Source organism: Felis catus, chromosome B4, assembly GCF_018350175.1.
Source record: "Felis catus isolate Fca126 chromosome B4, F.catus_Fca126_mat1.0, whole genome shotgun sequence".
Classification (NCBI taxonomy): domain Eukaryota; kingdom Metazoa; phylum Chordata; class Mammalia; order Carnivora; family Felidae; genus Felis; species Felis catus.
Window position 1 is genome coordinate 131,781,632 of NC_058374.1, and position 23,383 is coordinate 131,805,014.

A 23,383-nucleotide genomic window follows, 5' to 3' on the forward strand; every position below is an offset into this window, starting at 1 on the left:
CCGCAGAAGCATCTGCCTCAATGCTCTTAGTTTGCATATGGGGAAAGGGGGCACACAAAAGCAAAGGAAGGTAACTTGTCCAATCTGTGGTCAATAACTGAGCCACTGAATACAAGTGTGCAAGCCTTAAAAGGGCGCTGAACCCGGTGGCAGGAATCTCAGGGTCAAGATCTAGATCTTAATACCACCTGGGGGGGGGGGGTGGCTCCGGACCAAAAATCCCTTGCCTTCTCTGGCATTGAGTTTCCTGGTCGCAGAACTGGGATTAGGCTCCAGGGGCCCTAAAAGCTCGGAGACTGTCATTCTAGCACAGGAGAAACAAACAGCGCCCTAAGACGGGGTGCTGAAAATCTGAGAGGGTTTGTATTCCACTGAACTTCGCCGGAAGCCTCCGCGCCCAGGGATGCTTCCGTTGCCAGGCAACCGCCCGGCCGGCGTGGTCCCCCGCGTCCCGCTGAGGAAGCCGGGAAGAACCCTACCCTTATCAAGATGGCGGCGGCCACAGGGCGGGGGGCGGGGTCGGGCGCTGTCGGCCCGTCCAGACCTTTCCTCTGTTTCCGCTGTTTCATGCTAAGGGCGAGCTTCCGCCAATACTTGTTCTCTTTTCTGGTTCTCGGAGCCCAGGGAGCCAGGGAGGAAGGCTTGTCTGCAGGGATCGGGGCAGATACCCGGGTGGCGGAGAAGGCGGGACTTCCGCGTCTCGCCGGAAGTGACGCGACAGTCGCGGCCGCAGACAGGTGGAACGGCAGGTGGGTTCAGGTGCCAGCCTGGCCTGGACCCGGCGGAGGGACTGACGCTTCCGGTGAGCGACCGCGGTAGTTCCCAAGGGCCTGGAGACCCGTGGGGCGGCCTCTGGGGTCTGAGTCCACCGCCCTGGCCTGGACTTCCCCCCTGTACCTAGTAAGAACCCTTTACCTTCCCGCCCCCAAACCCCGGGGACTCCCCCCACCGGCCAGAGGGAAGGGGGAGGGTCCGGCTCTCCCGGATCGCCGCGGTGGAGGTTGACATCTGGGCACTGCGGGTCCCTAAACCCTACGCTCTTTTCTCTCCCTGATCCAGTTCCCCATTCCTCTGCCGAGCTGGGCACTTAGCCAGCCCCCCTCAACTCTCGGAACCATGTTTGCAGACTTGGATTATGACATCGAGGAGGACAAACTGTGAGTATTTTGTTCCCTTCAAGTCCCAGGGATGCACGAGCCCCAAGGGCCTCCAGATCCCCAGACTTCCCAGGTCCAGAGACCCTTGCCTCTCAGACCCGGGGTGGGGGTGGGGGGGGATTGGGTCTTGTCCTGTAGCAGAAATGGACCCTGCCCTAACAGGAGCTCACCCTCTGTAGGGGGCTGTGGACACATTAGCAGATGATATTCCAGGGCCACATGGGCACTAACGGAGAATGGCCTGGCGACAAGGAGAGATCAGATGGGCCAGGGCTTTTGCTGGGATGTTCAGGGAAGACTTCGAAAAGAGGTGGCCACTGAGCCAGGTTTTGAAGGTGAACAGGAATCTCGCAAACGTAGCTTGCTCCCCGGCACAGATGATGAGTGGGACAGATTTTTAAAAATTGTTCGCCTCCTTACCAAAATGTATTCCCCATCACTCCGCTGCCCGTGTCCTTAGTGCTTCGTACGGTGTTCGACGTCAATAGGTTGTTAGCCAACGTTTGCTGAACGAGGAAGTGAGCGAAGGCAAATATTTTTCCACAACACATAAATAAGCCCAACCTTGTAGTGAAAGCTGAGAGGTAATTGAGCAGAGCGATTGAGAGATGGGTGACGGATAGTTTAACAGGAGCCTTCCCTGTGCCCTCGGTCATCCCTCCTCCGGGAAAGCAGTCTCATGTCTTTTCTTTCTAGCGGAATCCCTACTGTGCCTGGGAAGGTGACCCTCCAGAAGGATGCTCAGAACCTGATCGGGATCAGCATAGGAGGAGGGGCCCAGTACTGTCCCTGCCTCTACATCGTCCAGGTACTGGCTGCCTTGGAGGTGGGGGTGAGGTCCTGGAAGGGGCGAGCCACCTCCCTACTGGGGCATGACCAGGGCAGGTTCATCCTTCACTCTGCAGAGCTGATGGCTCCCCGTCGCTGAGGTCTGACCTCCTCAGAGAGGCCTTCCTGACCCCTCCCCCTCCAGCCGGCGTGCCCTGGTTTTCTTGTCATTTCAGCGTGTTCTTTTCCTTCTCAGCCCTTGTCACCGTCTCTAATCACGGGTTTGCCCGTTAGTCGTTCTCTATCTAGCCGCTTCCCAGACTCCGCGCGGTGAGGACGGGAGCCGAGTTTGCTTTGTTACCGCAGTCAGCACCCAGTGGCGTTCCTGGTGCGGGGTCGACCTTCGGTAAAAATGCCTCTCATGAATCCACGGAACCGAGTCCGCCCCGCGTCCTGGTGCAAGTCGAGTGTAGGGGGGAGTGTGCAAGTCCGTGAAGTAAATAACGGTCTGAGTTCAAGTGTCACCTTCTCTGCTTAGCAGCCAGTTACTTAAGCTCTCTGGGCCTCAGTTTCCTCACCTGGAAGGTGATGGTGTAACATGTGAAGGTCACGGTGGCGGTTAAACAGAATGCCCCAAACAGTGCCTGGCATCCAGTAAACACTCATGAAGTAGTAGCTGTTACTATGTTTATGGCGGCCGTTCGTTTTCCCAGACGATCTCCCGGAGGTGCTGAACAATTTCGTGGTTCTTGTCAAAGAGACTGCCCTGGTGATACTCTGTCAGCCGTGACTCGGGAGTGGGGACAGTTTTCTTTACCCCGTGGCTGGTCAGGAGTGACTGGTTTCTCGGTAGCCTCGGAAGGAAACTTGCCACCTCAGACGTAAACTTGACCTGGCTTCTACCCTGATCTAACTTTCTCTGCTAGGTAGTCATTGATGGCAGATGGGAGACTAGTCTCCCAGGATCTTGAAAGAGTGGCTTCTGGGCCTTGGAGACGGAGATTCCCGGGATCTGGCCCGGCCTGCTCAGGCTCAGGGTGCTGCCTTCACAAGCAGTTTGGTCTCCTGTGACCCAGGAGGTGTTAGGGAGGCCTAGCCCAGGCCTGGCCTCCTTGCTATGTGCCTTTTGGGCCGCTGCCCCCTCCCCCTCCTCACCTGTTTGGAGTCAGATTTGCTTAAAAGAAACTGGGATTATATACTCATAGAATTTGGTTTTTTTTAAAATCGAATTGTGGGGGCTCCTGGGTGGCGCAGTCAGTTAAGCGTCCGACTTCAGCCAGGTCACGATCTCGCGGTCCGTGAGTTCGAGCCCCGCGTCGGGCTCTGGGCTGATGGCTCAGAGCCTGGAGCCTGTTTCCGATTCTGTGTCTCCCTCTCTCTCTGCCCCTCCCCCGTTCATGCTCTGTCTCTCTCTGTCCCAAAAATAAAATAAAACGTTGAAAAAAAAATTTAAAAAAAAATCGAATTGTGTTGGGTGCCTGCGTGGCTCAGTCGTTGAGCATCTGACTTCAGTTCAGGTCGTGATCTCAGGGTTTGTGAGTTCGAGTCCTACATCGGGTGAACGTGAGCCCCCACTGCAGGTAAAAAAAAAAAACAAAAACCAACAAAAACGCAAACCCCACTTTGGGTGAGACCTGCTTCTCTGTCTGTCTGTCTGTCTGTCTCTCTCTGCCCCTTGCTCACTTGTGCCCCCGCCCCCCCACTCTCAACAGAAATTGACTTGTATTTTTATCAAAGCTTACCCGATTTGCTCTGGACAAGTCAAGAGCCCCAGAAGGCCTGTGTCAAATAACAGCCCACCTGTTCCACCCCTTCTTACCACCCTTCCCCCACCCCCATCCGCCCTTCCCCCACCCCATCCGGCAGCAGCACCACTTTATCCTCCCTTGTAGCTGTTTCTTCCGGTGCGTTTCCATTTTTCTCACTTAGATGCTTATCTTGTTACTTCTTGGTCTGTCACTTGTAAATATCTGTCACCTTTTCCCAGTCCGGTGGACGGGCACGTTAGCTGTCTTCCAGAACCACTCTGCTTTCTCTCACCCCACCCCCACCCCCCCACCCCCACCCCAGCATAGTGATTTTGCAGTTTCTGCGAACCCACTGTCACCACCGTCAGCGCGGCGGGCCTGGCTCCAGGGTGGGCGCTAGGGATCGGGATGCGAAGAAAATATAGAGCCCGTCCTCCCTAGCTCGTGTTGTAGGAGAACGGGAACGCGCTGTTCGGCATACTGAGCTTAGGGATCCTCCGTGGTTGTCCTTTTTAAAAAGATTATTTGGGGCGCCTGGGTGGCGCAGTTGGTGAAGCATCCGACTTCAGCCAGGTCGCGATCTCGCGGTCCGGGAGTTCGAGCCCCGCGTCGGGCTCTGGGCTGACAGCTCGGAGCCTGGAGCCTGTTTCCGATTCTGTGTCTCCCTCTCTCTCTGCCCCTCCGCCGTTCATGCTCTGTCTCTCTCTGTCGCAAAAATAAATAGACGTTGAAAAAAAAAATTAAAAAGATTATTTAAGGGGCGTCTGGATGGCTCAGTCAGTTCAGCGGCCAGCTCTGGATTTCGGCTCGGGTCACGATCTCGCGGTTCACGAGTTCAAGCCCTACACTGGGCTCTGCCCAGACGCAGACGCACAAATTAGCGTCTGTGCTGGTTATTTTATTTTATTTAATTTTTTACAGTTTATTTATTTATTTTGAGAAAGAGCAAGCGTTAGTGGGGTGGGGTGGGGGGGGGCAGAGAGAGGGGGAGAGGGAATCCCGAACAGGCCCTGGGCTGTCAGTGCAGAGCCCGACGCGGGGCTGGATCTCACGAACCACGAGATCGTGACCCGAGCTGAAATCAGGACGCTGACGCTTAACTAGCTGAGCTACCCAGGCACCCCGCGTGCCGGTTATTTTCGATTGGTTGGTCATCGGGTTATTATAGAGCTTGTTTTTTTCTGGATATTTTATATAAAAAGAATCTGCACATGTCACCTTTCGTATGTTGCTTCTTTCACGTAACGTAATGTTTTTGAATTTCAGTCAAGCTGAGGCATATTTCAGTAATTCATTCTTTTCACGGCTAATCTTCCGTTTTGTGGATACCCCACAATTTGTTTCCCCGTTTGGTGGACATTTGGGTTGTCTGCACCTTCCGGCTGTTACGAACGACACCACCGCAAACATGCACGCGCAGTTTCTGTGGGGACACGCGCTTTCCTTTTTAGGGGGTGCGTACCTGGGAGTGGCAGCGGCATTGCTGGGCCCCCCGGTGCCTCTGTGTTTAACTTTTTGAGGAACCTCTGTCTCCATTCTTAACTCAGTTTTCTTTTTTGAAGTCGTTTCTTGGGGGGCACCTGGGTGGCTCGGTCGGTTCAGCGCCCCACTCTTGATTTCAGCTCAGGTTGGGATCTCATGGTTTGTGAGTTCGAGCCCTCGTGCTGACAGCTCAGAGCCAGCTTGGGATTCTCTCTCTCCCTCTCCCTCCGCCCCTCCCCCGCTCATGCTCTCTCCGTCTCAAAATAAATAAACTTAAAAAAAATTAAAAAATGAAGTCATTTCCTGGGTTTTCTCCCTTCGCACTCTCCTCGCATATTCAGGGCCCTTTCCTCAAGGCGGACTTTGCCCATCGTCTTTCTGTTCCCCCCACCTGCGCTGCAGCCGGTCCTCGCTGACCCTCCCCTTCCCTCCCCTGTGTTGGACTCCCCCGCCTCCAGGAGCCCCCGTTCTTTTCTAAAGTCTTTATTTTATTTTATGTGTTTATTTCGAAGTTCATTTATTTAAGCAGTCTCCACACCCGGCATGGGGCCAAACGCGCAACCGCGAGATCGCGAGTTGTTTGCTCCTCCGACAGAGCCAGCCAGGCGCCCCTAAAGTGTTTATTTTAATTTTTTTTAATGTTGATTTATTTCTGAGACAGAGAGAGACAGAGCATGAACGGGGGAGGGTCAGAAGGAGAGGGAGACACAGAATCGGAAGTAGGCTCCAGGCTCCGGGCTGGCAGCCCAGAGCCCGACGCGGGGCTCGAACTCACGGACCGCGAGATCATGACCTGAGCCGAAGTCGGCCGCTCAACCGACTGAGCCACCCAGGCGCCCCCTAAAGTGTTTATTTTAATTGCAGTTAGTTAACATGCGGTGTAAGGCTTGTTGCAGGCGTACAATGTAGTGACACGGCACCTCCACGCCTCACCCGGTGCCCAAAACGGCAAGTGCCCTCCCTCGTCCCCATGTCTGACCCATCTGCCCCACCAGTGACCATCAGTGTGTTCTCTGTAGTTAAGAGTCTGTTTCTTTCTCTTTTCTTTTCTTTTTTTTTTTTTTTGGCTCGGTCGGTTGAACATCTCTCTTTTTTTTTTTTTTTATAATTAAAAAAAAAATTTACATCCAAATGAATTTACATCCAAATATGTTAGTGGCTATATATTCGTTCGCGTATGGCAACAATGAATTCAGGAGTCGATTCCTTAGTGCCCCTTCCCCCTGTAGCCCCTCCCCCCCTCCCACAGCCCCTCCCACAACCCTCAGTCTGTTCTCCATATTTAAGAGTCTCTTCCGTGTTGTCCCCCTCCCTGTTTTTCCATTATTTTTGCTTCCCTTCCCTTATGTGCATCTGTTTTGTCTCTTAAAGTCCTCATAGGAGTGAAGTCATAGGATGTTTGTCTTTCTCTGACTAATTTCGCTTCGCATAATACCCTCCGCTTCCAGCCACGTAGTTGCGAATGGCAAGATTTCATTCTTTTTGATTGCTGAGTAATGCTCCATTGTATATCTATACCACATCTTTATCCATTCGTCCGTCGATGGACTTTTGGGCTCTTTCCATACTTTGGCGATTGTTGATAGGGCTGCTGTAGACATGAGGGTGCATGTGTCCCTTCGAAACAGCACCCCTGTATCCCGTGGATAAATGCCTAGTCGTGCAATTGCTGGGTCGTAGGGTAGTTCTATTTTTAATTTTTTGAGGAACCTCCATACTGTTTTCCAGAGTGGCTGCACCAGTTTGCATTGCCACCAACAATGCAAAAGAGATCCTCTTTCTCCGCATCCTCGCCAACGTCTGTTGTTGCCTGAGTTGTTGATGTTAGCCGTTCTGACGGGTGTGAGGTGGTATCCATTGTTTTGATTTGTGTTTCCCTGATGATGAGTGATGTGGAGCATTTTTTCATGTGCCGGTTGGCCATCTGGATGCCTTCTTTGGAGAAGTGTCTATTCGTGTCTTTTGCCCATGTCTTCACTGGATTATTTGGGTTTTGGGTGTTGAGTTTGATAAGTTCTTTATAGATTTTGGATACTAACCCTTTATCCGATAGGTCATTTGCAAGTATCTACTCCCATTCTGTCGGTTGCCTTTTAGTTTTGCTGATTGTTTCCTTCGCTGTGCAGAAGCTTTTTATTTTGATGAGGTCCCAGTAGTTCATTTTTGCTTTTGTTTCCCTTGCCTCTGGAGACGTGTTGAGTAAGAAGTTGCTGCGGCCAAGATCGAAGAGGTTTTTGCCTGCTTTCTCCTCAAGGAGTTTGATGGCTTCCTGTCTTACATTTTGGTCTTTCATCCATTTTGAGTTTATTTTCGTGCATGGTGTAAGAAAGTGGTCCAGGTTCATTCTTCTGCATGTCGCTGTCCAGTTTTCCCAGCACCACTTGCTGAAGAGACTGTCTTTATTCCATTGGATATTCTTTCCTGCTTTGTCAAAGATTAGTTGGCCGCACGTTTGTGGGTCCATTTCTGGGTTCTCTGTTCTGTTCCATCGATCTGAGTGTCTGTTCTTGTGTCAGGACCATACTGTCTTGATGATTACAGCTTTGTAGTATAGCTTGAAGTCCGGATTGTGATGCCTCCTGCTTTGGTTTTCTTTTTCGAGATTGCTTTGGCTATTTGGGGTCTTTTCTGGTGCCATACAAATTTTAGGATTGTTTGTTCTGGCTCTGTGAAGAATGCTGGTGTTATTTTGATAGGGATTGCATTGAACACGTAGATTGCTTTGGGTAGTATCGACATTCTAACAATATTTGTTCTTCCTATCCGGGAGCATGGAATCTTTTTCCATTTTTTTGTGTCTTCAATTTCTTTCATAAGCTTTCTATAGTTTTCAGTGTATAGATTTTTCACCTCTTTGGTTAGATTTATTCCTAGGTATTTTATGGGTTTTGGTGCAACTGTAAATGGGATCGATTCCTTGATTTCTCTTTCTGTTGCTTCATTATTGGGGTCTAGGAATGCAACCGATTTCTGTGCATTGATTGTATATCCTGCAACTTTGCTGAATTCATGAATCAGTTCTAGCAGTTTTTTGGCAGAATCTTTTGGGTTTTCAATATAGAGTATCATGTCGCTGCAAAGAGTGAAAGTTTGACCTCCTCCTGGCCGATTTGGATGCCTTTTATTTCTTTGTGTTTTCTGATTACAGAAGCTAAGATTTCCAGGACTATGTTGAATAACAGTGGCAAGAGTGGACATCCCTGTCTTATTCCTGACCTTAGGAGGAAGCCCTCAGTTTTTCCCCTTTGAGGATGATATTAGCGTTGGGTCGTTCATATATGGCTTTTATGATCTCGAGGTATGATCCTTCTATCCCTACTTTCTTGAGGCTTTTTATCAAGAAAGGACGCTGTATTTTGTCAAATGCTTTCTCTGCATCTATTGAGAGGATCATATGGTTCTTGTCCTTTCTTTTATTGATGTGATGAATCACGTTAATTGTTTTGTGGATATTGAACCAGCCCTGCATCCCAGGTTTAAATCCCACCTGGTCGTGGTGAATAATTTTTTTAATGTAGTGTTGGATCCGGTTGGCTAATAATCTTGTTGAGGATTTTTGCATCCGTGTTCATCAGGGAAATTGGTCTGTAGTTCTCCTTTTTAGTGGGGTAAGAGTCTTTTTCTTGTTTTGTCTCTCTCTCTCTCTTTTCCCATTTGTACTTTTGTTTTTTTTCTTAAATTCCACATATGAGTGAAGGCATATGGCATTTGTCTTTCTCTGACTTATTTCGCTCAGCCTCATACTCTCTAGATCCATCTATGTCTTTGCAAATGGCAAGATTTCCTTCTTTTTTATGGCTTTGCATATTGTGTCTCTATACACCACATCTTCTTTATCCATTTATTGGCCGATGGAAAGTTAGGCTGCTTCCATATCTTGGCTACTGTAAATAATGTTGCTCTAAACATAGGGGTGCACGTATCCCTGTGAATTAGTGTTTTTGTGGGGTGAGTGGGTAACTCAGTCAGTTCAGCGTTCAACTCTTGATATCAGCTCAGCTCGTGATCTCGCGTTTCGTGAGATCGAGCCCCACATCGGGCTCTGTGCTGTGCGTGGAGCCTGCTTGGGATTCTCTCTCCTCTCTCTGCCCCTCTTCCCCGTTCACTCTCTCTCTCTCTCAAAAAAATAAATAAACATGAAAAAGAAAGAGTTAGTGTTTTTGTTTTCTTTGTGTAAATACTCAGCAGTGCGATTGCTGGATCATCAGATTCTATTTTTAACTGGTTCTATTTTTAACTCTTTGAGGAACCTCCACACTGTTTTGCAGAGCAGCTGCACCAGTTTGCATCCCCACCAACGGTGCCAGGGGGTTCCTTTTGCTCCACGTCCTCGCCAACCCCTGTTGTTTCTCGTGTTGTTGATTTTAGCCACTCTGACAGGCGTGAGGTGGTATCTCACTGTGCTTTTGATTTGAATTTCTCTGACGGTGAGTGATGTTGAGCATCTTTTCATGTGCCTGGCGGTCCTCTGGATGTCTTCTTTGGAGAAATGTCTGTTCATGTCTTTTGCCAATTTGGTAATTGGGTTATTTGATTTTGGGGTATCGAGTTTTGTAAGTTCCTTATATATTTTGGATACTAGCCCTTTATCCGATCGGTCACTTGCAAATATCTTCTCCCGTTCCATTGGTTGCCTTTGAGTTTTGTTGATTTTTTTTCCTTTGCTGCCCAGGACAGGAGCCGCCTTCCTCGGCTTACTTCCTGATCGTGGTGGAACACATCCTCCTGTAGCTTTCTGAGAAAGGCTGCCGGGGAGGTGAATATTTTGAGAGCTTGTGTCTCTGGAAATGCCATTATCCTGTCTTTGTTGTGATTTTCATTTTCTTTTCATCTGACGCTTGGCCAGATCAAATTCAAGAATGGACAAGTTTGAGGGGCGCCTGAGTGGCTCAGTCGGTTAAGCGACCGACTTCGGCTCAGGTCATGATCTCGCGGTTTATGAGTTTGAGCCCTGTGTCCGGCTCTGTGCTGACAGCTCAGAGCCTGGAGCCTGCTTCATATTCTGTGTCTCCCCCTCTCTCTGCCCCTCCCCTGCTCACGCTCTGTCTCTCTCTGTCTCTCGATAACAAATAAATGTTAAAAAAAAAAAAAAAGAATGACAAGTTTGAAAATAATTTTTCACTTAGAGATTCGATGGCATTTTATTATCTTTAGACACAAGCACTGTTGTTATGTCTGATGCTTTTCTTTTTTTTTAATTTTTGTTAAAGTTTATTTTTGAGACAGAGAGAGACAGAGCATGAACAGGGGAGGGGCAGAGAGAGAGAGACACACAGAATCGGAAGCAGGCTCCAGGCTCTGAGCCGTCAGCCCAGAGCCCGACGCGGGGCTCGAACTCACGGACCGCGAGATCGTGACCTGAGCTGAAGTCGGACGCCCAACCGACTGAGCCACCCAGGCGCCCCTGTCTGATGCTTTTCTTATCTGTGACTCTTTATCTGTAATGCGTTCTGTCCTTGAAATGTCAAGACTCTTGGGAACTTCTTCTTGTCCTTGGCAACTTGAAGGGCCATGACGATGGCTCTCGGCACAGGCCTTTTTCTGTCTGTCGTGCCGGAGCCTCAGAGGGTGTGTTCCTCAGGGAGCCTCGTGTCTTTCTCTGCCCTGGGAGTCTTGAGTATTAGCTCTTTGATGAGATCCCGCCCTCTAGTTTCTGTTCCTCTTGTGGGACTCCTCTTGGTTGGTGTTGGGCTTCCTAAATGGACCTTCTTCTATTTTTCTTTCTCTTTTCTTCTGGCTGTGCAGTTTGTCAGTTTCCTCGGCTTGGTTTCCGTAGCTTCTTTGACATTGTACATTTCAATTCGATTTTGCACTGCTAAGAGATCTTTCCTATTTCCGAGTCGATCCTTTTACGTCATCCTGGTTTCCTTTTTCTAATCACCTTGAAGATGTTAATTATGGTTTTCCTTTTGTTTTTGTTACCTCTGCTTTGTCGCTGCTTCCTATGGCTCCTTTTCTTCTGTTTAAGTATTTTTCATGTGGGGCACCTTTCTCAAGTGCCCGTCCTTACATTAGGAGTGAACCATCACAGGCACCTACTACCATGAAGATCCGTGTGCAGGCCGTGTCGGGTGGGCTTCCCGTGGGGCGGTCGGGCGTCAGGCAAGCTGTGTGGGGATCTCCCGGTGTCTACATCGACGGGCCGTTCAGGGCAGGGGCCTCCAGTCTCCCTCGGGGAAGGGCAGTAAGCCTGGCTGCTGGCATTCTGGGGCCCCAGTGGGGCTAGAGGGCTTTGGGACTCGCTAAACCTGAATCTGTCTAGACTCGTGCCTCACTCCCACCTCCCTCGGTCCCTGGGCCTGAGTCGGGAGCTTCTCTGGGGAAGCCCATCTCCATCTTGCCCAGAGAAGGGGGAGTGGGCGGCTGTGTGGACAGGGAGGGAGCCCAGAGTGGAGTCCGTTCCCTACTTTCTACACCTTGCCTCCTACCCACCTGTGGCTGTTTCCAGAGGTCCGCTTCCCGACCCTCTGGCAATTTCCAGCAAAGATTAGATCTCTCTTACTAAAGCCCCTCTGCGGGCCCTTGGCTTCCCACTGTCCAGCTTCCAAGGACAGGTGGATCCTCTCGCCGGTGCGGTCTCCCTTATCAGTTTTTAAAAAATAATCCCCGGGGCGCCTGGGTGGCTCCGTCGGTTAAGCGTCCGATTTCGGCTCAGGTCACGATCTCGCGGTCCGTGAGTTCGAGCCCCGCGTCGGGCTCTGTGCTGACCGCTCGGAGCCCGGAGCCCGTTTCCGATTCTGTGTCTTCCTCTCTCTCTCTGCCCCTCCCCCGTTCACGCTCGGTCTCTCTCTCTCTGTCTCAAAAATAAATAAACGCTAAAAAAAAAAATTGAAAAAGAAATAATCCCTGTGTTCTTAGCGTGATGCTCTGCCCACCTCCCCCACCCTGCCCCCACAGGTGTTTGACAACACCCCGGCAGCCCTGGACGGCACCGTGGCGGCTGGTGACGAGATCACCGGCGTCAACGGCAGGTCCATCAAAGGCAAAACGAAGGTGGAGGTGGCGAAGATGATTCAGGAGGTGAAGGTAAGCCTGCCGCGGGGGTGGGGACACAGGCACCCTTCTGGGACGCCCAGCCTGCCACAGGTCCCGGAGGGCCTGCGAGGAGACGGGCCCTCTCTCGGCTACCTCCTTGGTGCGCCGGGGTCTGGGCCACACTCCAGCCTCCCTCGGTGGCCCCCACCTGTGGGCAGTAAATACCGCTCCTACTCGAGGACTGGCGCTGCCTTGGCGGGAGAGTGGGCACCTTTCAGTCCCCTGCCCTTCAGCTCCCAGGGGGAGCTGTCGGACTGGAACCAGGGCCTCAGGGCAAGCCAGCGTGTCCCCCTCTCAGGGCTGGAGCTGGAGCTGGAAGTCCAAGGTGATCCCGCCGGGGTCAGTAGACCCTCGATAAATGTCAGTTGGGCCATGCTGGGCCTGGGAGGGGAAGGAGGAAAGAGAAGCCCCCCCCCTCATCCCTGTAGGGACCCCTGGGTCCTCCTGGGCTCACAGACTGCCCCCCCCCCATCTTCTGAGCCCCCCATGGTGCCCACGAGGACGAGAGCTGTTGTGTGTGCGCAGCCTTGACATCGACACAAGGATCTCCCGGCTCCCGTGTTTGGGTGCGGGCAGGGACTACCGTCCCCATTTCACTGGTGCCCAGAGAGAGGAAGGGATTGGCTTTGGTCACACGGCGGGACCAGAGCCCAGGTCTGACTCCCGCTGCTCCAGCCGCTGTCGGTCCTGGGGCCCCGGCAGGCTCTGCCGCAGCCCGAGAGAGCCTCGTGCATCCTCGCGACTCTGACGGCGTCAGGCCAGTTTGGTTCCCCTTCAGGACTCATTTTTGAAATTCTGTTTTGCATTTGAATGGACCCTGCCCCAAGTTCAAGGGTCTTAGGATTGCGTGGATGAGAGTGCCCGTGGTGGTTAGGGAAGGCTTCTCAGGAGAAGCCGGGCACTTCTCTTCCAGATGTAGAATGCGATGTGCATCAGCCTCCCTGCTGCCTCGGTCCCTGGGAGGTTGGGGCCGCCCTGCACCTGCTCCTTAGAGCCCCAACACGGGGCACAGAGAAAGTATGCAGACATACTAGCTGAGTGAATGGAGGGACCCCTCAGGATGGGGTGGCTTCGAGCGCAGAAGACACTCCACGTGGGGCAAATGGCGTAGCGAAGGCTTGGAGCATGGCGTGCGTCGGGGAGGCGGGGCACCTGATCCGGCTGGAGCACGGGACATCAGGGACTGCCATGCCGTCAGCTCTGTGGCAGCAGGGACTGTGTCTGCCCTTGTCCCCGCTGGTTCCCCGGGGCCTGGCACATAGCAGGACAAGGAGGGACTGGAAATAAACCGGTTAAGGCAGGGCCGTGTCACAGCCCTTGGCCTGGCATGGCAGAATCCATAGTTGGTCTGGGTCCTTCCCAGGGCTCAGGATTTCTCTCGTGACTGCAGATTTGGGGGCGGACAGGCTTTCCCCAGGGAAGGGGCCTGGGACCCAGGAGACTCCATCTGAACTCCGCCTATCCTGCTTTTCCAGGGGGAGGTGACTATTCACTACAACAAGCTGCAGGCGGACCCCAAGCAGGGCATGTCCCTGGACATTGGTAAGCTGGACCAGAGCAGGGGCCCCACAGGCGCCTGGCCCCTCCTCTGCCTCTTTATGACAGTGTGTCAGGAGCTACGTGGCTTTTGACCAAGCCAGTGCAGAGGGCCTGGGAGGACCCACGATGCTCTCCTGCCTGCCACTGGCTCCCAAGAATCAGTCCTTGATTTTGCTCTGCCCCGTGTTTCAGCCCTCTCCCCTGGCCACCTCCTCTGGGACCTTGCTGCCGTAGGGTGGCCCCTTAGAGGCCAGCCCCTCACCCTTCCAAAAGGGAGGGTGGCTCACAATGAGGCGTGGTGCCCCATGACCACTCGCACGCCCCTGCTCGGCCCTGGCCTCCTCTTCCGCCTCCCTACTCCCAGGAGGGCTCGAGGTCTGAACTGGACCTCAGGCCTCGGGCCGAGGGTCGCAGGCCAGCCCTTCCTCCTACGGCATTCCCCGGAACAGGTTGCCTCCTGCAAGGGGGGCTGGGTTTGGCTCTGTAGTAACTTCAAAACTCCAGGCTGGACAGCAGCTTTGAAGTCCTCTGGACCAGCCGCCTCATCCCGCATCAAGGCCTGAGGCCCAGAGAGGGCTCTGCGTCCCCTGGGTGAATGCACACGCAGATCTCTGGGCTCTGGAGCCCGGCACGCCTTTCCTCCACCCTAGGGCCGCAGCCACCTCCTGTTGTTTTTAAAGGAAAGAGGCTAAGAGCAGGTCAAGTCTGTCCTGAAGGTTCTCCCTAGAAAAGCCCTGTGGTGCCATCCCGGTCCCCTTCCAGGGACTAAGTATACGAACACATATACGATACTTGAGTCCGGGGTCTGAGGCCACTCGTGGTTGAGGGCACCTCCGCTCCCAGATGCGGAAGGGACAAGAGGCTCTCCCTGGTTTGCCTCTTGGCATTACATGCATTTACCTCCTTCCAGCTCCCGACGCTGCCCTCTTGTGGAGTGAATAGGGCAGGGGGCCCAGCACGCCCTCCTGGGGCTCCCCCCACTCCACGTTCACCCCTGCACTAAACATCAGCGCGGCCCCTCAGCCCCTGCCGTCGCTTGCAGTGGGAGATGAGCTGGGGCAGGGATGGCCTGAGGGCCCTGCTGTAGATTACCTGTCACGGAGTCCACTGAGACCCTTTCTCGCCTGGTCCCAGTGTTGAAGAAGGTAAAGCATCGGCTGGTAGAGAACATGAGTTCGGGGACCGCGGACGCCCTGGGCCTGAGCCGGGCCATCCTGTGCAATGGTGAGTCCTGTCCTCCCACCCAGCTGCCCCGGGGACGAGGTCTCAGGCCCAGGCTTCCGGAGAGAGGGGCGCCTTGGCTGCCCACGTTGCTGACGTGGGTCCTGCTGCCTGTGGGGCTGACGGTCACCATCCACTCGCCCATGGGCCTCTCTGCCTCCCCAAGAGCGCCCGCAGCTGTCAGCCCAGGCGGCCATGGCCCCCACACCCCGGTGGGGATCCCGGGCCCGGGTCACAGATGAGAGCAACACACAGTATGGAGGTGCTTTTCCAGCAGCCCGAGCTGGCGCCTTCGCCACTGCCCCCGGCTGCTGTCACAGCGTTGGCGGCAGCCACCGCGTGCCCCCTTCTCCAGCGTGGCCCCGGCTCCCTGCTCCTGGGCCGCCCACGTCGCGCCTACCTTTCTCCAGAAGGTGGCGCTGCTGCCCTCGTCTTGGTGGTTTCTGCCCGGGACTGGGGGTGGGGGCGGGGAGCCACGGACACGCACGTTCACACCCACGCATGTGTGTGGCCAGCAAAACACTTGGTCCTGCTCCGACCGGCCCCAGCCCGGATTTATAAATAGCAGTTCTGCCGTATATATATGTGGGGGCGGATATAAATGCCTATATATATATGGTAGGCTCAGCTGGGCCTCATTGGCTGGGACGTGGGGGTGGGGTCTGAGCCCGTTCCAAACGGCTACAAAAGTGGCAGCTGCTATTTTCAGCTTCTTGGTGTCTATAAATCCCGGTTACTGTAGTTACCATGCGTTGAGACGAAATTAGAGCTGGTTGTTGTGTTTTTCCCCCCAAACCTTGCAATTTCCCCAGCCTTAAATAGGGTTTCTAAAATTGAAGCTGTCATGATGTCCCATGACCCAGCTAAAAACAACAGCGCGGCCCTTACGTGGCTCCTTTCCTGCCAGGCTGGCCGGGTGCCAGGGCTCCGGGGAGCCAGCGCCTGGGGGCCGGCCGGTGGCCAAGCTCCTGAATGCCCCCAACCAGATGCCCTCCTCCCCCAGGGCCCACCCTCCTCCCCGCCCCCTGACGCGCAGCCACTGTCTCTGCCCGGACTCGCTTCTGCTCCCCTCCCGTCACTCAACAGCCCTCAAGGTTACTCTGGTCATTTGTTGCCCCCCCTCCTGCCCCCTCTGCTGGACCGTGAGCCTCGAGGGCATGACTTGGAGCTCCTGACTCCGGCACACGGAAGGTGCTTGAGAAACACGGCCGTTAAGTGGGTGGAGATGTCCACCCAGGTCCGGTGCCAGGTCTGCCTCCAGGCCCCTCCCAAATTGGCCTTCCTGCCCCACACGGTTCTCCCTTCTGAGCCCGAACCTTCTGAGCCGTCGTGATGGTGATGGCGATGGCTTCTGCGGGAGGGGCTGCGCCGTGCCTGCATGAGAGTTGTCAAAACAGCTCCTCTCTGGCTCCTGCCTTCCTCCTTGGCTGTCGGCAGGGTTTGTGTTAGACGTACGGGAGCCTTGACTGCTCGAGAGGGCCCGCCTTTGGCTGGCGGTGGGGAGCCACCCACGGGTTGGGCCTCCGGGAGAGCCCAGCCGGTTTTCACTGGTGACTCGCGCTGGTGCCTCCGTGGCCGTCGCCCTTCTGGCCCTCTGATGTGCCCGTCCTGCGTGGGGCGTCAGGGGACAGCTCGTCTCGGGAGCCGCCCCGGGGGCGGCCCTGCCTGTCCCCTGCTCGCCCGTGGTTTGGGTGGCCCGGGTCGCTACGAAACACTTCCGGGACCGGCTGAGATGCCAGACCCCCCCGCCCCTGGGACCCCGGCCCGTGCCAGTTCTGCTTCTCCTCTGGGCGCTGCCTCTCCCCTCCCCGGCCTGGCTCAGGCCGTCCCTGGCTCTCACCTCGCCCCACGCTCGCCGAGACTCACTGGCCTCACCTTGTCCTCTGACCCCCGCAGACGGGCTTGTCAAGAGGCTGGAGGAGCTGGAGCGGACCGCCGAGCTGTATAAAGGTGAGCGGGCACACGCTCTGGCCGCCGGCCGTGTGCCCGGAGGGAGGTGTTCCCGGCCGGGCGGTAAGTGCCCAGCATAGCTCCGCCCTGGGGTAGAGCTTTAGGGTCCTGCGGCCGTTAGGAACTCTTCAGAAAAAGAAGCCTCTCATCACTTCCTTTTTCTGACTACGGAAGTAACACGCATCCACAAAAAGTCGAGCGGTGGCACGCGTAGACAAGGCGAGAGTCTCTCCAAGCCCCGCTGTCTCCCGGAGATGAAGCCCACAGAAGGCCTCGTTCACCTTCTGCCCCCGCCAAGTCCTGGCTCCCCTGTCTGACGGCGGCTCCTCTCGGGTGGCGCTGGGGGCTAAGCCTTCGACCCCAGGCCCTAGTGTGACTGTGGGAAAAGCCAGCGAACTCAGGAACAGTGAGGGCCCGGGGGTGGGGGTTGGAGGCCGTGTCCCGGGGGGGCCTTGTGGTCTCACCACGTGCCCCCGTTCCCCTCTGGTTGGGTTTCTTCCGCAGGAATGACAGAACACGCCAAGAATCTCCTGCGGGCCTTTTATGAGCTGTCACAGACCCACCGGGGTAAGGGCACCCCCAAACCTGCCAAGTGGCCCCGGGAAGGCCCCTCACTCCCTCGTCAGCTCAGTCCTTCCCCATACGGTGAGGGTGTGGCTGATCCCCTCCCCGGGACCTTCCTCACGCCCCCACTCGGGCGGACCCCACAGCACCTGACCTCAGGCCCTTTCCGGGCCGGGCCTTGCCTAGATGCTGGGATATAGCAATAATGGAGGCCAGTCGGGACCGTGTGGACCAGCCGGTCTTCTGGGGGGGCCCAGGCTCTCGTCTGGGCCCTGCCCAGTCTTACCTGTACTGCCTTACTGTGTACGGGGCCTTTTTTACTTGTGGTCTCATTTCCTACAAGGCTGTTAGCTGGGCAGGGCAGGGCGGTTGCAGTGAAGCCCCGTTTCCGGTTGGGAAAATGAAGGCCAGACAGAGGAAATAGTCACGTAGCTCCTTAGGGCAGAGCTGGCCTTAGGACCCAGGCATCCAGACTCCCAGACCGGTTCTCCGCTGTCAGGCAACGCTGGCTTCTCCAACCTTGACCGAGCCTTCTTCCCTCATGCGCTGGTCACTCTGGGGAACGAGGGCCACTCCATCAGGTATAGCTCCGGCTCCCTTAGGGGGGTACAGACCCAACTCGCTTCAGGCGTAGAACCACCTGCCTGGGTTTGTAGACTTCATGCGGACCTTGGCCTTCAGCCTGCCGGGTCCCCCTGCCCTGCTTCTTCTCCCCATCAAATCCCGGGCTCCTCCACGAAGGGGTCAAGTAGGGGCAGCCTTCAGGGCAGACTTGTCCTGCAGCCTTTGGGGACGTGTTCTCTGTGATTGGGGTGCGGGAGCCCCAGCCAGCTGCGAGCGAGGCTTTTGTGAAGTTTGCCGACGCCCACCGCAGCATCGAGAAGTTCGGCATCCGGCTGCTGAAAACCATCAAGCCGGTAGGTCACGTCGAGCACGCGTGTGTCAGCCTGTGAGGGTAGAGAGGGGGCAGCGCAGCACGCAGAAAGGGTCCCGTACTGGAGTTGGAACCCTGGGGTGCGGGTCCGGCTTGGTCACCGACGTGGCCGGCTGGGGGTAAGGCACTCTGTCTCCCCGGCCTCACTCGGCATTGACCGTCTCACTCATTAAGTCTGCCCTTGGCCTGGCCTGGCCTCTCGCCCTTCAGTGGACAGAGCCGTCTGGGAGCGCCCTTTGGCTCTGACGCCTGAGTCCGCTAGAAGGATTGAAGGATCGGTGTCATGCTTTGTCAGCTGGCCAGCCTGCCCCCTGCCCCTGGGGGACTGAGCATCTGCCCCCTCCATCTCCTCCAGATGCTGACAGACCTGAACACCTATCTCAACAAAGCCATCCCAGACACTCGCCTCACCATCAAGAAGTACCTGGACGTCAAGTTTGAGTACCTGGTGAGTGGAGTCTCCAGTCTCTGGGGAGGGAAGGGTCTGGTACCACGGGGAGAGAGCCCCCCTGGAGGTTTGCCCCTTAGTGGGCCACAGGGTGGCAAGCCGGATGGGGCCAGCCTCGGTCGTGTCTGATTGAGGGTGTGGGACCAGGGACCTGGGAGGTACTGGAATTGGGCAGCAGCCTGGACACTGGCCCCAGCTGCTGAGAGGAGACTCTGGGAGGCTGGGAGCCTGGGGTAGGCAGAGGGCTTATTCTGGACCACTCTGACCTCTTGGGATTTTGGGGTCACTTTTACCAGTGGGTCAGTGGTTATAAAGTAGGTGCCAAGGGACATTATTGAGTTTTATGTTTACATAATAATTCTCATGGTCAAAGGAGTTGAGGGAAAATGCTCCGTGAAGCAAGCCAAGGTTCCTTTGCTGCAGGACTTCTCAGAGCCTTTGACAGGCCTATGTGTAGCATGAGTCTTCAAGGGCCTTCCCACGCTCTTTTGACCACGGAATCCCTTTTTTCCCAGAGCATCTTGAGTTTAGTAAACGCTGGGCTGTTTTCTCAGGCCCTTGCCAGCCTCCCGGATGCGTGCTCGCTCCCGCATGCTCCCGCGTGCACCTCGCCCCGGGCCTCCCCGAGCAAGGGCCGGTCTGAGTGAGGTGCCAGCCTGCCCCCGACATGTCTCAGCCTATCCTCGTTGAGGATGCGCAGGGCCCAGGAGGCCTGGCGTGGCTGCTCCTTGGGGGGGGCGTAGGGGTTCTGTGGCGTGGGAGGAAGTGGGGCACAGGGTGGCCAGCCCGAAGGTGCCGCCGCCCTGACATCGTGGCCTCGCCCGTCCCACACAGTCCTACTGCCTGAAGGTGAAGGAGATGGACGACGAGGAGTACAGCTGCATCGTGAGTCCTCAGGGGCTGTCGGGCGGCCCTGGTGTGGGAAAGGGGGCTGTACGCACCCCTGCTTGTCTCCCAGGCCCAAGAATGTCCTGGGTCTGCCAGGGGCACCGCGGGGGGGGTCAGGCCTACCTGGGAGAGGCTTGGGGTCTGGCCGGGCTTTTGTCTCTGGAGCTGTGGGGCTCTGCGCCCCAACCCTGGCCAGCTTGCCGTAGGACCCCCCCCGCCCCCGAAACCAGCCCCTCTGGGCCCTGTGAGGCTCTTGCGGGGAAAAACTGACTCCTCCCTCCCAAGAGGCGTTTTTGATCTACATTTTTCTTTTTTTTTTTCATTTTTTTTTAACTTTTTAAATTTTTATTTATTTTTGAGACAGGGAGAGACAGAGCATGAACGGGGGAGGGTCAGAGAGAGAGGGAGACACAGAATCCAAAACAGGCTCCGGGCTCTGAGCTGTCAGCATAGAGCCCGACGCGGGGCTCGAACTCACGGACCGCGAGATCCTGACCTGAGCCGAAGTCAGCTGCCTAACTGACTGAGCCACCCAGGCGCCCCTAAATTTTTCATATTTTTGATGGCAGGATCCACCCTAGGACTAGATGTTCGTTATTTAATGTGGCGAGGGTTTGGTTTTTTGTCCCCCACCCCCACCCCCAAAGGTATGAGCAGGTGCTTCTGGCCATCCCTGGCGTCCTCAGAAGTGGTAGCTTTGACGAGTGCCCTGTGTGCAGGGGAGTGAGCTGGCGGCTGGGCTCTGCAGCCTTCCTGCCCCCCCATCTGCCCCAGAGCAGGCTCCGCCCGCCCCCTGCCAGGTCCCTGACGGTCACCTCCCTGCCCCAGGCCCTGGGGGAGCCCCTGTACCGCGTGAGCACTGGCAACTACGAGTACCGCCTGATCCTGCGCTGTCGCCAGGAGGCGCGTGCCCGCTTCTCCCAGATGCGCAAAGACGTGCTGGAGAAGGTGGAGTTGCTGGACCAGAAGCACGGTGAGGGGCGTAGGTGGGCGCTGGGGGCCTCGGGGGGCATGCCCCGCCCCAGCCCTGTACCGCCCTCCGGGGTGGGGGCGGGGGGGCGGGGCTACCGGCTTCTCCCCGTCTCAGAGCTGGGAAGACCGCGGCCTGGACAGGTAGGCACTTACGTGAGGTCCCACGGCCAGGCCATGGCGGAGCTTTGGGTCCGACCCAAGAGGGACAGTCCTGGCAGAAACGCAGCCCTTTCCTGGGGTCTGGCCTGAGCGGGGCCGGTCCACGCCCTGGGGGCGCAGTGGGGTGCGGGCCCGGCTCCCCCTTTCCCTGACGCGGGAGCTGGGAGACCCGGCCTGGCCCGCTCCCAGGGCGCGAGGCCTCTGCGAGGCGCGGACGGGAAGCCCGGGGGGAGGGGCAGGGGGGTGCCCGGGCAGGCTTGGAGGGGCTTCTCCACCGGCGCCCGTCCGCTTGCCCTCCCTCCCCAGTCCAGGACATCGTGTTCCAGCTGCAGCGCTTCGTATCCACCATGTCCCAGTACTACAACGACTGCTACGCGGTGCTGCGCGACGCCGACGTCTTCCCCATCGAGGTGGACCTGGCCCACACCACGCTGGCCTACGGCCTCAGCCAGGATGAGTTCACCGACGGGGAGGACGAGGAGGACGAAGACGACGAGGACACGGCAGCTGGGGAGCCGTCCAGGGATGCGCGAGGGGCCGCCGGGCCCCTGGACCAGGGCGGGAGCTGGTGTGGCTCCTGAGTTGCCCCCGTGGGGTGCGGAGCTGGGGGGGCAGGGTGAGCGAGCGGGAGGACAGCGCCTGGAAGCGGGGGCGGGGCCGCCGCCCGACAGGGCGGAGCCTAAAGGCCCTGCCGGCTTGGGGTGCCTGCCTCCCTGCTCCTCTGTCCTAGCTCAGCGAGCCCGGGCCCCCGTCCGGGAAAAGGCCCGGCCCCGGACACCGGCCCCCTCTCCCCTCCCTCCCCAGCCAGATGGAGAGCTTGGCCTCTGGAACTGCCTTAGGAAGGAGAGAGGGGGCAGAAAGGAGGAGTGGTGGGAGGTGGCAGGAAGTCCAGGACCCGCCCCCCTGGGCGGCGCCGCTGTCCCCACCTGGAGCCTGCCGGAGCTGGGGGGCCGTGGGTGGACGGCCGAGGTTGAGGCCAGCGTCTCACGTACACCCGCACCTCGCCCGGGGCGGCCCCACCGCAGCCCACACTCACACCTCGGCGGCCTTTATTTATTTCGTGCCCCCGGCTCAGCCGCTTCCCCGGGGAGGGGCTGGGCGCCGGGCCTGTATCGAATAAACACGAACCCAGACGGAGCTGGGCTCTTCGCGGTGGCCTCAGACCCCCCTCCCCTCGACGCCCCGCCTGCTGCCTCCCCGGTCTCCGGGGAGGGTGGGCGACAAGATTTGTGGACGTTCCCTTCGAATATGTCACTTACTCCTCGCACTAGCTCTGTGACTGGCACTACCGTCCCCGTTGACAGACGGGAAACCGAGGCTAGAGACGTGTCTTGCTCAGGGCCACCCAGCGTTACAGGGACAGGGTGGGCTTTGGACTTCAATCTGTCGGGTCCCCGAGGCTCTGGGGAGCCTTTCCTGTCCTCCCGTATCTTTGGTCTGTCAGTGCTTCCGGCCAGCAGCCCAGCCTTTATTTGGGGAAGGGCAGGACAGACACTGACTCAGGAGGCCCCGAGGCCCCACGTCGGGGAGAGAACGAAGGGTGCCCCCACCCTCCGGCCGTGCCTGTTCTACCAGGGCCATGGGAGAAGGGCAGTGGAGAAAGCCACCCTGGTACTCCGTGTCTTTGCAGGGTGGCCGTGTGTCCTGTGAGCCGCGCATCAGTCTGTACCTGCGGTCCCGTGTAACTAATAGTGTCCCTGTTTGGACACTGAATTATACGGTCATCCCGACAAGGGAAGAGTCTGGGGGGGGGGGGGTGGGCAGAGGCTAACATGGGGTGGGGGGGAGAATGGCTTTCTGCTTATTAGCTGTGAGTTCACGGGTCACGGGCAACAGCCCGAATGGGACTGTCAAGCGTGGAGGGAGGGACGGGCTGTCGCTAGGAGTCCACGCAGGTCCTCCGGAGCTGCCAGACCAGACCACCTCTCTGAAGGAACAGCCAGTGTGGAGGCCAAGGGCACAGACTGCAACCAACCACCTGGCTTCCACTCACAGCCTCTCTAACCCTGAGCTCCTCTCTGACCTCTCTGTGCCTCGGTTTCCCTGTCTGTGATTGTGGCCAATAACGGTCCCTGCCTTAGTGGGCTATTTTGAGCATCCGAGGAGGTGACGCCTGGAAAGGACTTAGTGCCTGGCACAGTCTGGGCGCCGTGAGTGTTAGATCAAACGTAGTCCCTGCTCCAGTGACTCAGGGGGAACCTCAGACCTGTGTGAGCCAGCCAGGCACCTGGAGGGCTCCCCACATCCTGTGTCGGGCCTGGATGGAAAATGAGACCAACAGGGAGGGTGGGGGCGGGGGGGGTCACTGGGAGGATGGGCTCTCTGGAGCCCCTGGCTGGATAGTCCAGGTCTGTGGGGGGAAGGCTCTTCCTTCCCACGCTTGGGCCTGGTCCCCACACCCACGACTGGGAGGGAGAGAAGCAGAGAAAGTGGTGTCAGGTTTGCGGGAGGGCTCCCCGCACTTGGATCAAGTGCAAGAGGTCAAAAGTCAAAGTGCAAGAGAGACCTCTAGTGCCCC

At 56.6% G+C, this 23,383-nt stretch overlaps 1 protein-coding gene across 3 annotated transcripts; it reads left to right on the forward strand.

Annotated features, from left to right (window-relative positions):
- The first annotated feature begins 613 nt into the window (after positions 1-613).
- On the forward strand, positions 614-22,002 carry PICK1 (protein interacting with PRKCA 1). 3 transcript variants are annotated; one of them, XM_023257708.2, is made up of 13 exons: positions 614-749; positions 1,060-1,157; positions 1,854-1,965; positions 12,053-12,181; positions 13,666-13,732; positions 14,864-14,953; positions 16,847-16,900; positions 17,405-17,467; positions 18,248-18,381; positions 18,754-18,846; positions 19,681-19,731; positions 20,563-20,707; positions 21,172-22,002. In XM_023257708.2, the coding sequence occupies exons 2-13, from the start codon at positions 1,117-1,119 to the stop codon at positions 21,444-21,446; spliced, it is 1,254 nt and encodes a 417-aa protein (XP_023113476.1). In that variant the 5' UTR covers positions 614-749; positions 1,060-1,116; the 3' UTR covers positions 21,447-22,002. The 3 variants fall into 3 exon arrangements, with proteins under 3 accessions (XP_023113476.1, XP_023113474.1, XP_023113475.1); XM_023257706.2 differs by having other exon boundaries at positions 663-802; XM_023257707.2 differs by lacking the exon at positions 614-749 and adding an exon at positions 755-900.
- The last annotated feature ends 1,381 nt before the right edge of the window (positions 22,003-23,383 follow it).

Excerpts from the sequence above, each read along its gene's own strand:
- PICK1 (XM_023257708.2), top strand. The coding sequence starts at position 1,117 with ATGTTTGCAGACTTGGATTATGACATCGAGGAGGACAAACT. Across the intron at positions 14,954-16,846 it reads CCGGGCCATCCTGTGCAATG|ACGGGCTTGTCAAGAGGCTG; the intron begins GTGAGTCCTGTC and ends TGACCCCCGCAG. Across the intron at positions 18,382-18,753 it reads TGCTGAAAACCATCAAGCCG|ATGCTGACAGACCTGAACAC; the intron begins GTAGGTCACGTC and ends CATCTCCTCCAG.